Genomic DNA, 12,722 nt, shown 5'->3' with positions numbered 1-12,722 from the left:
TCATTGGTCCCTACATGGATCACGACATCTGGCTGCTCACCCTCTCTCCTGAGAATACTGAGAACTCAATCTGAGATATCGTGGACCCTGGCACCAGGGAGGCAACAGACCATCCGGGATTCTCGATCTCTCCCACAGAACCTCTTATCTGTCCCCCTAACTATCAAATCCCCTATCACTACTGCTCTCCTCTTTTCCCTCCTTCCTTTCTGAGCTGAGGGTCCAGTCTCGGTGCCAGGGACACAACCACTGCAACCTGTCCCTGGTAGGTCGTCCCCACCAACAGTATCCAAAACAGTATACTTATTATTGATGGAAACAGCCACAGGGGTGCTCTGCTCATTCTGTCTACTCCCCTTCCCTCTCCTGACAGTCACCCAGCTACCTGTCTCCTGACTTTTAGGGGTGACTGTCTCCCTGTAACTCCTCTCTATTTCTGCCTCTGCCTCACAAAGGATCCGAAGTTCATCCAGCTCCAGCTCCAGTTCGCTAACTCAGTTTGTCAGGAGCTGCAGCTGGATGCACCTTTTACAAGTGTGCTCGCCCTGACTTCCCACATACTGCATACGGAGCACTCGACTGCCCTAACTGCTGCCTCCAATACCTACTCCTAAGTTAATTAAATTATTTAAATGAACTTACCCGGCCTTACCTCACTGGGACCAGGTTCGTCCTCAGCCTCCGTTCGCCAAAGCCTCAAAGCTCCGCTCCTACCCTGAGCCACTCACACACTGGCTGTTCCTCTTCATTTACCCCTCCTTTTATTTGTCCCTGCCAGTTATCTCAAGTACTCACTCCGTCTAATCAACTAATCAACACTTTGTTTAACCCTTCGGTTGCCCTCAGCGCTCCTTTTAGAGCACACTCACCTCAGCTGCTTCCCAGCACTCAGCGCTCTCCCGAGCCCCTCACTCCTCCTCCTGCTGTGACGGTCCCCCGATCACACTGTGTGTGAAGTTACCATAACTAGAGAGAAGGTTCTTGGGAAACTGAAAGGACTGAAGGTAGATAAGTCACCTGGACCAGATGGTGTACACCCCAGAGTTCTGAAAGAGGTGGCTGAAGAGATTGTGGAGGCATTAGTAATGATCTTTCAAGAACCATTAGATTCTGGAATGGTTCTGGATGACTAGAAAATTGCAAATGTGGAAAACTTTACTCTTCAGGAAGGGAGAGAGGCAGAAGAAAGGAAACTAGAGGCCAGTTAGTCTGACCTCAGTGGTTAGGAAGATGTTGGAGTCAATTGTTAAGGATGAGGTCTCTGGGTACTTGGAGGCACATGGTAAAATAGGCTGTTGGAATTCTTTGATGAAAGAACAAGCAGAATAGGCAAAGAAAATTAGATTGATCATGTGTACTTGGATTTTCAGATGGCCTTTGACAAGGTGCCACACATGAGGCTGCTTAACAAGCTACGAGCCCGTGGTATTACAGGAAAGATTCCAGCATGGATAAAGCAGTGGCTGATTGGCAGGAGAAAAAGAGTGGGAATAAAGGGAGCCTTTTCTGACTGGCTGCCGGTGACTAGTAGTGTTCCACAGGGTCTGTGTTGGGACCGATTATTTTTATGTTATATGTCAGTGATTTGGAAGATGGAATTGATGGCTTTGTTGCAAAGTTTGCAGGTGATATGAAGACAGGTGGAGGGGCAGGTAGTTTTCAGGAAATAGAGAGGTTACAGAAGGACTTAGACAGATTAGGAGACTGGGCAAAACAGTGGCAGATGGAATACAGTGTTGGTAAGTGTATGGTCAGGCACTTTGGTAGAAGAAATGAACTAAGAAAAGTTGGCTATGTTCTAAATGGAGAGAAAAAGGGATGTGATGTTGAGGCTCTATAAGGCACTCGTGAGACCACACTTGGACTATTGTGTGCAGTTTTGGGCTCCTTATTTTAGAAAAGATATACTGGCATTGGAGAGGGTTCAGAGAAGATTCACAAGAATGATTCCAGGAATGAAAGGGTTACCGTATAAGGAACATCTGGCAGCTCTTGGGCTGTATTCCCTGGAGTTCAGGAGAATGAGGACGGATCTTATAGAAACATTCAGAATGTTAAAAGGCCTGAACACATTAGATATGGCAAAGTTATTTCCCATGGTAGGGTAGTCTAGGACAAGAGGGAACGACCTCAGAATTGAAGAACATCCATTTAGAAAAGAGATGTGGAGAAATTACTTTAGTCAGAGGTTGGTAAATCTGTGGAATTTGTTGCCATGAGTGGCTGTGGAGGCCAAGTCATTGGGTGCACTTAAGACAGAGATAGAACGGTTCTTGATTAGCCAGGACATCAAAGGGTATGGGGAGAAGGTAGGGGAGTGGGGATGACTGGAAGAATTGCATCATCCCATGATTGAATGGTGGAGCAGACTCGATGGGCTGAATGGCTTACTTCTGCTCCTGTACCTTATGGTCTTATGGTCTTAAAAGGGATTTAGGAATCTACGTGCACAATTTCGTAAAGGTTAATTTGCAGGTTGAGTCTGTGGTGAAGAAGGCAAAGGCGAAGTTAGCATTCATTTCAAGAGAACTGGTATATAAAAGCAAGGATATAATGTTGAAACTTTATAAGGCACTATTGAGGACTCACTTGGAGTATTGAGAGCAGTTTTGGGCCCTTAACTTAGAAAGGATGTGCTGAAACTGGAGGGGGTTCACAGGAAGTTCACAAAAATGATTCCAGGATTTATCAGCTTGTCATATGAAAATTGTTTGATGGCTTTGGGCCTGTATTTACTGGACTTCAGAAGAATGAGAGGTGGCCTAATTAAAACCTATAGAATGGTGAGAGGCCGTAATAGAGTGGATGTGGAGAGGATGTTTCCTATGGTAGGGGAATCTAAGACCAGAGGACACAGCCTTGGAATAGAGGGGTGTCCTTTTAGAATGGAGATGAGGAGGAATTTCTTTAACCAGAGAGTGGTGAATCTGTGGAATTCATTGCCACAAGCAGCTATGGAGGCTAAGTCTTTATTTTTAAATCAGAGGCTGATAGATTCTTGATTGGTCAGGGCATGAAGGGATACAGGTGGAATGCAGGAGACTGGGGCTGAGAGGAAAATTGGATTATCCATGATAAAATAGTGGAGCAGACTGGATGGGCCAAATGCCCTAATTCTGCTCCTATATCTTATGGTCTTATATTACATTGTCTAACACTCTGAGCATAGGCTATACAGATCAGTTTCTCATTTTCACATTTGCCTTCTTGCGCTCTTCTGTGATGAATCTTCTGCTTTAGTATTGCATTGCCATCATAGTGGAATATCGGTTTTTCATACGAACTGGAATGGAAGACAGGAGCCAGCCCTTATGATGAAATGCCCAAATGGTAAGCAATGCAGACCCGTGTCTCTCAAAGAATGTTTTCAGCTTTGTTTTACATCCACGAACCTATATGTTAATATTGACCACTCATCACAAACCCACCATAGTCCATGGAGATATATTGCTCTCAATCAATGGCCTTCAGAATACAACATTTGCATGCTTTGTTGAAACTGGTGGCTTCCTACTTTCCAGGAAGGTCTCCTGTTAAGCTACTATTTTTAGCCCAAGTTTCACATTCCTTCTCAGGTAGGCATCATCAAATTCCATCCGTAATAGTACACTGCTCCATTGATCATCACATCTTCCCTCTTGGAGTGAGTTACCTATATTCACGGCACACTCATCCCACATTATACCTTCTCTCATTGAACTAGCTGGCTGTACGGTAGCCATCCTATGTTGGAGCTGGAGCCTGTAACTGGTGCCAGGATCTGCAAGTTATGGATTCTTCACGTGTCTCAAACAAGATTAGGTTGAGGAGGGAGGTTGGCAGTGCATTCCAAAGCCAGCCACATTAGTGTAGTGGTTAGCATGATGCTTTTACAGCACTAGTGACCTGGGTGCAATTCCTGTCTTTGTCTGGAAGTAGTTTGTACATTCTCCCTATTACCATATGGATTTCCTTCAGGTGGTCTGGTTCTTCCCACATTCCAAAGGTGCATGGGTTAGTTGGTTAATTGGTCACGTGGGTGTAATTGGCCAGTGCAGGTTCATTGGGCTAGAAGGGCCTGTTACTGTGCTATATCACTAAATTACTTTTTTTGCCTCCCAAAAATAGTCGCAAAAACAAAGGAGCTGGTTGTTGACTACAGAAGGAATGGAGACAGGCTAGCCCCTATTGAATTCAATTAATCTGGGGATGAGAGGGTGAACAGCTTTAAGTTCCTCAGCATACACATCACTGAGGATCTCGCGTAGTCTGTACATACTAGCTGTCTGTACATAAAAGCACAACAGCACCTGTTTCACCTCAGACGGTTGAGGAAGTTTGGTATGGGCCCCCAAATCCTAAGGACTTTCTACAGGGGCACAATTGAAGCATCCTGACTGGCTGCATCACTGCCTGATATGGGAACTGTACCTCCCTTAATCGCAGGACTCTGCAGAGAGTGGTGTGGACAGCCCAGCGCATCTGTAGTTGTGAACTTCCCATGATTCAGGACATTTACAAGGAAAGATGTGTAAAAAGGGCCCAAAGGATCATCGGGGACCCGAGTCACCCCAACCACAAACTGTTCCAGCTGCTACCATCTGGGAAACAGTACTGCAGCATAAAAGCCAGGACCAACAGGCTCCAGGACAGCTTCTTCCACCAGGCCACCAGACTGATAAACTCACACTGATTTGAGTGTATTTCTATGTTATATTGACTGTCCTGTTGTACATAATATTTATTATAAATTACTATAGTTGCACATTGCACATTTAGACGGAGATGTAATGTAAAGATTTTTACTCCTCATATATGTAAAAGATGTAACTAATAAAAGTCAATTCAATTCAATTCAAATCAGTGTGATTCAGTCCAGGATTTGTCCATTATTACCAGTGCCAAGCCCCTGACCCATAACTAGAAACATAGAAAACCTACAGCACAATACAGGCCCTCCAGCCCACAAAGCTATGCCGAACATGTCCTTACCTGAGAAATTACCTAGGGTTACCCATAGCCCTCTATTTTTCTGAGCTCCATGTACCTGTCCAGGAGTCTCTTAAAAGATCCTATTGTATCCGCCTCCATCACTGTCGCCAGCAGCCTATTCCACGCACTCACCACTCTCTGCGTAAAAAAACTTAACCCCAGATATCTCTTCTGTACCTAACTAGAATAAGTAAATGAACTCACCTACTGTATCTCTACTGGTAGATAAAGCTGGTCTCCTATAACTGAATGACTTCCCCTGAATAAGTGTTGAATCATATTTCATTGTCTCAATGGTAAGTGGTTTAAGTTCTTCTGATCCACATTTTGGCCCACAACAGATCAACTTACCAGTATCAATTCACATAATTTTACTTGCCTTCTCAGTGAGGGGGCCTGAATTACACTGTCCTTGTCATCCTCTTCAGTTATGCAATAGGTGCCATTCAACATTTCTAGTTCTGCATTCTTGTTGGCCTGTAGAGTTTTTGCACAATATTGCTTCATATTCTTGTATCCAAAACAAACAGACTATTGTTTTTATTAAGCCTGGACAGGAGGTCATTGTGATGTGTGAACTTGAATCGGCATTTTAAAATCAAGTGCAGGGCGTCCTCACCATTACACCCATGTTACTTGCAACCCTGTCACCTTTTACACTTCTGTAACTTACTAGTGTCCCGTCAAACTCTCTTGTACCACATTTGTGACTTAGATGATATTATTACCATTTCTGTGGGTTTGTTTCCTGGCTACGCCTCAAAACCATGCCCAAGTGAAAGTTGTTCACCATCTCTGTTGTATACACTCCCTTCAGCATTAAGTTCCTTGTGTCAAATAGTTTGGCCTAAATATTCTGATTCACTGGTCCATTACTGAAATGATTCTTCATAGCCCAATTTACAAAGGACAGCAAATTGCATCTCTTTGCCAGTGTTCTTGGCCTAACCAATTTGCTGATCATTACCACATAGTCCCTGGTTACATGTGCCAAAACTAGCTCTCCAACATCTCTGGTGATGCTAACTTGAAACATCCCTTCAGGCCCACTTTTCTATTCTGACCCGTTTCAAAAATTGTTTTTGAAACTATGTGATTTAACAAACGTTGAACACTGAGAACTAACTCTTGTATATAGAATGGGTTTTGACTGGCAACTAATTTCCAGTTCCGGTGGATACGTGATAAATGATTTGAACAAGTAGCGATTACAATTTGTGCATTTTGTTAGTGTTGGCTTGATTACGGCCTTCGGCCACATTGTTGACAAAATGAGCCCTCTCGCTAACTACTGATGAATTAGGTTGCAGATCAGGAACCTGCTGCTCAACGCGCTATTTGAAAACGCACTGTAGCAGAGCGCAGCTTGTATGACTGATGCGTTTAGATTGGAACTAAGTTCATTCATTAACAATAGAGTGAACTCTGCTGCCATTATTGCTCATTGTTGCATGGTACTGGGATGGATGTAGGCTGGGTTTAACTAGACTGGTGCATTGGGCGAGAATTCTGCTGGTGTCATAGGCACGGATCGGGATGAGAAGGAATCTCGCTCTCCATGCTGATGGAAAAGACTGCGGGACTATGATGCACAGGTTGCAGCTTATCCGCAGATCTTCATAACATCACCTTCCTTCAAGGAGAGGGCTAAATAAAAACGCGTCGATGTGTGCATAAGATAAGAAACCATGGCTCGGGTACGGACTTGGATTTTCGTTGCATTCTTCTACCTCACTGATCCTACAGGTAAGCAACTGCACTTATTTTTATTTTGAAATTTGGCGCTTTTCAAATAATTGCAAATACATCCCTTTTTTCGCCCCTCCGTTTGGGCGAAATTTAGCTTACACTCGTGTTTTGAAACCTGCAATTCGTCCATTATTTTCAATGCGGCTGCTGCATCGACACAAATTCTGCAGTGCACATAAGTACAGTCCGCCCGTCACCGACACAGCGACGGTTCCTGGGTATTTTTTAATGAGTCACATTTCGCTTCGAATACAGGATCGATCACTAATCAGACATCTACGATTTTTTTTGTTTTGCGGTTAACTTGACACTTTTTTTTATTTTCAAAGGGGTTGCTAGAGCCGAGATATACAAGGAAACATCGTGGAACGAACGGCGGAACGACAGCTCCGTTTTACAGGCGGCTACCAAACCCCAGCGATTAATTCACAGTGTTCATTCAACAAACGAAATTAAACACAACCAACTGAATACGAGAGTCCGAAACAACAGCACAGCGGCTCATGTAGGTTTAATGCAGCGTTCGCTGTCTGTTCAAAAAAAAACAAAAAGCTATCTGTGCATTTTCTCACTTAGAACCCTTTCGGAGTATTTCAGCATTGCTCACGGGCTAATCATTAAAAATTATATTTTTCCTTGCATATTTTGCAAACTGAATTGAGACATGAAAATTCAGCAGCGAACATTATCTCGGCTCCAGCCGATCCGATTTTGCACAACTCCTCTAAAGAGCAGTTAGTTCATCTTGTTTGTGATTTTCTTCTACGGGCTGGGCTGGCTTGGGATTTGACCTTGTTCTCACATTCATTTGTGAAATATTTGAAATTACGGGCAGAATGATTCGTTAATCCTTTCATTGCGGAATTTAAAGTGTCTCCTGCATCATTTTGCATTAAAGTTTAGTTATATTTCAGATTTCCAATGTACAGATTACTTTCTAAACCCTAAAAGGGCGTCAGGATGTGGCCTGTCTTTTATCAGTCTTGTAATTAATGTTCTAGGTGTTTTAAACTTTTCAAACTGACATTTCCTAATAATATTGTGCATTTTATTTTATAGGTTATTCATCTGGCACATGCAAGCTTCCAGGTAGATGTATTCCATTCATCCTTTGTTTTGGATCTAAACTTGAACCAGTGAGTATTTAATCCAATGGGCAGTACTATAAGGGCTTTAAAGAGTGAACCACCTTCAGAGCTCTGTCTGATATCAATATGAATGGCTTCATTTATTTAAAAAAACAAAACTAATTTCTAATACCTGTACAATTACAAATGATCTGGATAAACCAAGAATGCATCTAACTAATCCTCCTGTAAATTTAGTGCCCCGACTAATTTAATGTTTCAATTTCATTCCTTTTCCGAGTTATTTCAAGTAATACTCGTGCATCATTATAACACCCTTGTTTATGAACAACAAATAGCCCAAAATAGAGCAAACAGCAGGCGAGTTGAAATCCAGTGATATGCTCAGGGATTGCTTGGCACTTCAATGATCTTGGTTGACCAAAAATGTAGTGCTTGCTTTTACTCTGTGACATGTGGAGGGTTGCATGTTTGTCTGTCAGTACTCAGTTGGTTTACATTATATGGCAAATGAAAAAAAATAGGCACTGTGTTCTACGGATAAACACGATTAGCCAAGATTATTGAATTCATCCTGAAATTTGAGAGGGAGAAGCTAAAGTCAGATGCATCAGTATTACAGTAGAGTAAAGGGAATTACAGAGGCATGAGAGAGGAGTTAGCCAAAGTTGATTGGGGGAAAAGAAACACTGGCAGGGATGACAGCAGAGCCCCAATGGCTGGAATTTCTGGAAGCAATTCAGAAGGCACAGGATATACACATCCAATACAGGAAGCAGTATTCTAAAGGAAAGAGGAACAGAATCGTGGCTGACAAGAGAAGTCAAAGCCACATAAAAGCCAAAGAGAGGGCATAAAACAGAGCAAAAATTAGTGGGAAGTTAGAGGGCTGGGAAGCTTTTAAAAATCAACAGAAGGCAACTAAAAAAAAGCCATTAAGAAGGTAAAAATGGAATATGAAAGTAAGTTAGCCAATAATATTAAAGAGCATACCAAAAGTTTCTTCAGACACATAAAGTCTAACAGAGAGGCGAGAGTGGATATCAGACCACTGGTGTAAACAGTATTGGAGAGGTAGTAATGGGGGACCAACTGAAAAAGCATTTCAGACCATAATACATAGGAGCAGAATTAGGCCATTCAGCCCATTCAGTTTGCTCTGCCACTCCATCATGGCTGATCCCAGATCCCACTCAACCCCCTACACCTGCCTTCTCACCATACCGTTTGATGCCCTAACCAATCAGGAAGCTATCAATTTTCACTTTAAATATACCCACGGATATGGCCTCTACCGCAGTCTGTGGCAGAGCATTCCACAGATTCACTACTCTCTGGCTAAAAATTATTCCTCCTTACCTCTGTTCTAAAAGGTCGCCCCTCAATTTTGAGGGTGTGCTCTCCAGTTCTGGATACCCCCATAGAAGGAAACCTCCTCTCCACATCCACCCTATCTAGTCCTTTCAACATTTGGTAAGTTTCAAAGAGATCCCCCTGCATTCTTCTGAACTCCAGTGAGTACAGGCCTAAAGCTGCCAAACGCTCCTCATATGTTAACCCCTTCATTCCTAAAATCATCCTCGTGAACCTGCGCTGGACTCTCTCCAATGACAACACATCCTTTCTGAGATATGGGGCCCAGAACTGTTGACAATACTCCAAGTGTGGCCTGACTAGTGTCTTATAAAGGCTCAGCATTATCTCCTTGCTTTTATATTCTATTCCCCTTGAAATGAATGCCAACATTACATTTGCCTTCTTTACCACAGATTCAACCTGTACATTAACCTTCTGGGAGTCTTGCACGAGGGCACCTAAGTCCCTCTGCACCTTTGATGTTTGAATTTTCTCTCCATTTAGATAATAGTCTGCACTATTGTTCCTTTTACCAAATTGCATTATCATACATACCCAACACTGTATTCCATCTGCCGCATTTTTGCCCATTCTTCACATTTGTCTAAATCCTGCTGCAATCACATTGCTTCCTCAGCACTACCTACCCCTCCACCTATCTTCGTATCATCCACGAACTTTGCCACAATGACATCAATTCCATTATCCAAATCATTGACAAACAATGTGAAATGTAGCAGTCCTAATACAGACCCCTGAGGAACACCACTAGTCACTGGCAGCCAACCAGAAATGGCCCCTTTTATTCCCACTCGCTCCCTCCTGCCTGTCAGCCATTCCGCTACCCATGCCGGTATCTTTCCTGTAACACCATATGATGTTATCTTGTTAAGCAGCCTCATGTAGCACCTTATCAAATGCCTTCTGAAAATACAAGTGAATGACATCCACTGCCTCTCCTTTCTCCACCCTGCTTGCTACTTCCTCAAAGAACTCTATCAGGTTTATCAGGCAAGATCTCCCTTCAAAAAAAAAATGCTAAATTGACTTATTTTATCATTAGTCTCCAAGTACCCTGAAACCTCATCCTGTATAATGGACGCCAACACTTTCCCAGCCACTGAGGTTAGGCTAACTGGCCTATAATTTCCTTCCTTTGCCTTCCTTCATTCTTAAAGGGTGGAGTGACATTTGCAATCTTCCAGTCCTCTGGGACCATGCCAGAATCAAGTGATTTTTGAAAGATCATAACCAATTCATCTGTTAACTCTTCAGCAGCCTTCTCAGAACTCTGGGATGTAGTTCATCTGGTCCAGGTGAATTACCCACCTTAAAACTTTTCAGTTTGCCTAGCATTTTTCCTTTATAATAGCAATGGCACTCACTCCTGCTCCCTGACACTCACGGACCTCTTGCACACGGCACAGTGACGACGGATACAAAGTACTCATCAAGTACATCTGCCATTTCTTTGTCCACCATTACTACTTCACCAGCAACATTTTCTTGTGGTTCAATATCAACTCTCATCTCCCTTTCTCTCTTTGTATAACTGAAAAATCTTTCAGTATCCTGCTTTATATTATTGGCTCATCTATCCTCATATTTTATCTTTTCCCTTCTTATGGCTTTTTAGTTGCTTTTTGTTGGATTTGAAAAGTTTCTCAATCGTCCAACTTCCCACTCACTTTTGCTACCTTAAATGCCCTTTCCTTGGCTTTTATGCAGTTCTTAACTTCCTTTGTCAGTCACAGTTGCCTCCCCTTGTTATTTGAGAACTACTTCCTCTGTGCGACATGTCTGTCCTGTGCCTTGTGAACTATTCCAAGAAACTTCAGCCTCCTCTGCTGGTGGTCATCCCCAGCAGTATCCTCTTCCAATCCACCTGGGCAAGCTCCTGTCTCCTGCGTCTGTTCCATTCTTCCTCTAGTAATTCCCTTCATTACACTGTGATACCGATACATGTGAGTTTTGCTTCTCCCTCTCAAATTGCAGTATAAATTCAGTCATATTATGATCACTGCCTCCTAAGAGTTCCTTTATATTAAGCTCCCTAATAAGATCTGGGTTATTACACAACACCCAATCTAAGATAGCCTTTTCCTGAGTAGGTTCAAGCACAAACTACTCTAAAAAGTCATCTCATAGACATTCCACAAATTCCCGCTCTTGTGATTCAACACCAACCTGATTTTCCCTATCCCTTTGCATATTAAAGTCCCCCATTATATTTGTGACATTATCCTTATTCCTTATTACAAGCCCTTTCCAGCTCCCTGTGCAATCTCAGTCCCACATTTTGGCAACCATTTGGAGGCCTGGATATGATTCCCAAAATGGTTTTTTACCCTTGAAGTTTCTTCACTCCACCCACATGATTCAATGTTCTCTGACCCTGTGTGACCTCTTTCTAAAGATGAAATTCCATCTGTTACCAACAGAGCCACACCACTGCCTGTGCCTTCCTGCCTGTCCTTTCAATACAAAGTAGATCCTTCATTGTTCAGCTCCCAACTATGGCCTTCTTTCAGCCACAACTCAGTGATGCCCACATTGTCATACTGACAAATCTCTAATTGTGCCATGAGTTCATCTATCTTATTTTGAATGCTATACACATTTAAATACCGTACCTTCAGTCCTGCATTCTTTGCCCTTTTGAATTTTGCCTCTGTGGTACAATTTAACTCTTTGCTCTGTCTGCACTTGTACCCAATCATTGGCTTGTCCTTCATTACGTTCATGATACATCCATCATCATCTTGTAAATCTGCTGGCTCATCTTCAGCTCTATCATACTGGTTCCCATCCTCCTGCCACATTAGTTTAAACCACTTCCGACAGCTCTAGTAAATCTACTTGTAAGAATATTGGTCCTGCTTGGGTTCAAATTTAATCTGCCCCTTTTGTACAGGTCACACCTGCCCCAGAAGAGGTCCCAATTATCCAGAAATCTGAATCCCTGCCCCCTGCTCCAATTCTTCAGCCACACATTTATCTTCCACCTCATTCTATTCCTATCCTCACTGTCGCATGGCACAGGCAGCAATCCCGAGATTACTACCCTTGAGGTCCTGCTTCTCATTTCCTTCCTAACTCTCTTTATTCTTTTTTTCAGGACCTCCTCCCTTTTTTTCTACCTGTTGCATTGATACCAATAGGTACCATGACCTCTGGCCGCTCACCTTCCCTTTTCAGGATATCCTGGATGTGCCCAGAAACATCAAGGACCCTGGCACTGGGAGGCAAACTACCATCTGTGTTTCCTTCTCGTGTCCACAGAACCACCTATCTGTCCCTGACTGTAGAGTCCCCCATTACTGGGGCCAGCACCTTCAGTTCCCTACCCTTCTGAGCTGCAGGGTCAGAGGCACGGCCATTGTTGCTTTCCCCAGCTAGGTCGTCTCCCCCAACAGTACTCAAGGCGGAGTCCTTATTGTTGAGGGGTATGGTCACAGGGGTACTCTCCACTATCTGACGTTTTCCCTTCCCTCTCCTGACAGTCACCCATTAATCTGTCTTCTGTAACCTTGGGGTGACTACCTCCCTGTAGCTCCT

At 43.1% G+C, this 12,722-nt stretch overlaps 2 protein-coding genes across 7 annotated transcripts in view; both read left to right on the top strand.

Annotated features, from left to right (window-relative positions):
- The window catches only part of LOC134340439 (uncharacterized), a 31,869-nt gene extending 27,082 nt beyond the window's left edge, over nt 1–4,787 (top strand). Inside the window, exon 3 of the mRNA XM_063037677.1 lies at nt 4,108–4,787. Coding sequence (XP_062893747.1) covers nt 4,108–4,181 — 74 coding nt within the window. The 3' untranslated portion in view covers nt 4,182–4,787. The remainder of the gene's footprint in view (nt 1–4,107) is intronic.
- Nucleotides 4,788–6,451: 1,664 nt separating this feature from the next.
- Nucleotides 6,452–12,722, top strand: part of adam11 (ADAM metallopeptidase domain 11) — a 287,890-nt gene continuing 281,619 nt past the window's right edge. For all 6 annotated transcript variants that reach the window (XM_063037211.1, XM_063037208.1, XM_063037207.1 and 3 more), the window contains exons 1-3: nt 6,452–6,717; nt 7,050–7,225; nt 7,780–7,856. In XM_063037211.1, the coding sequence (XP_062893281.1) occupies nt 6,660–6,717; nt 7,050–7,225; nt 7,780–7,856 (311 nt within the window). In that variant the 5' untranslated portion in view covers nt 6,452–6,659. The remainder of the gene's footprint in view (nt 6,718–7,049; nt 7,226–7,779; nt 7,857–12,722) is intronic.

Source organism: Mobula hypostoma, chromosome X1, assembly GCF_963921235.1.
Source record: "Mobula hypostoma chromosome X1, sMobHyp1.1, whole genome shotgun sequence".
Taxonomy (NCBI): Eukaryota; Metazoa; Chordata; class Chondrichthyes; order Myliobatiformes; family Myliobatidae; genus Mobula; species Mobula hypostoma.
The sequence above is the reverse complement of the archived record's forward strand: the minus strand, read 5'-3'. Positions and strand labels throughout refer to the sequence as shown.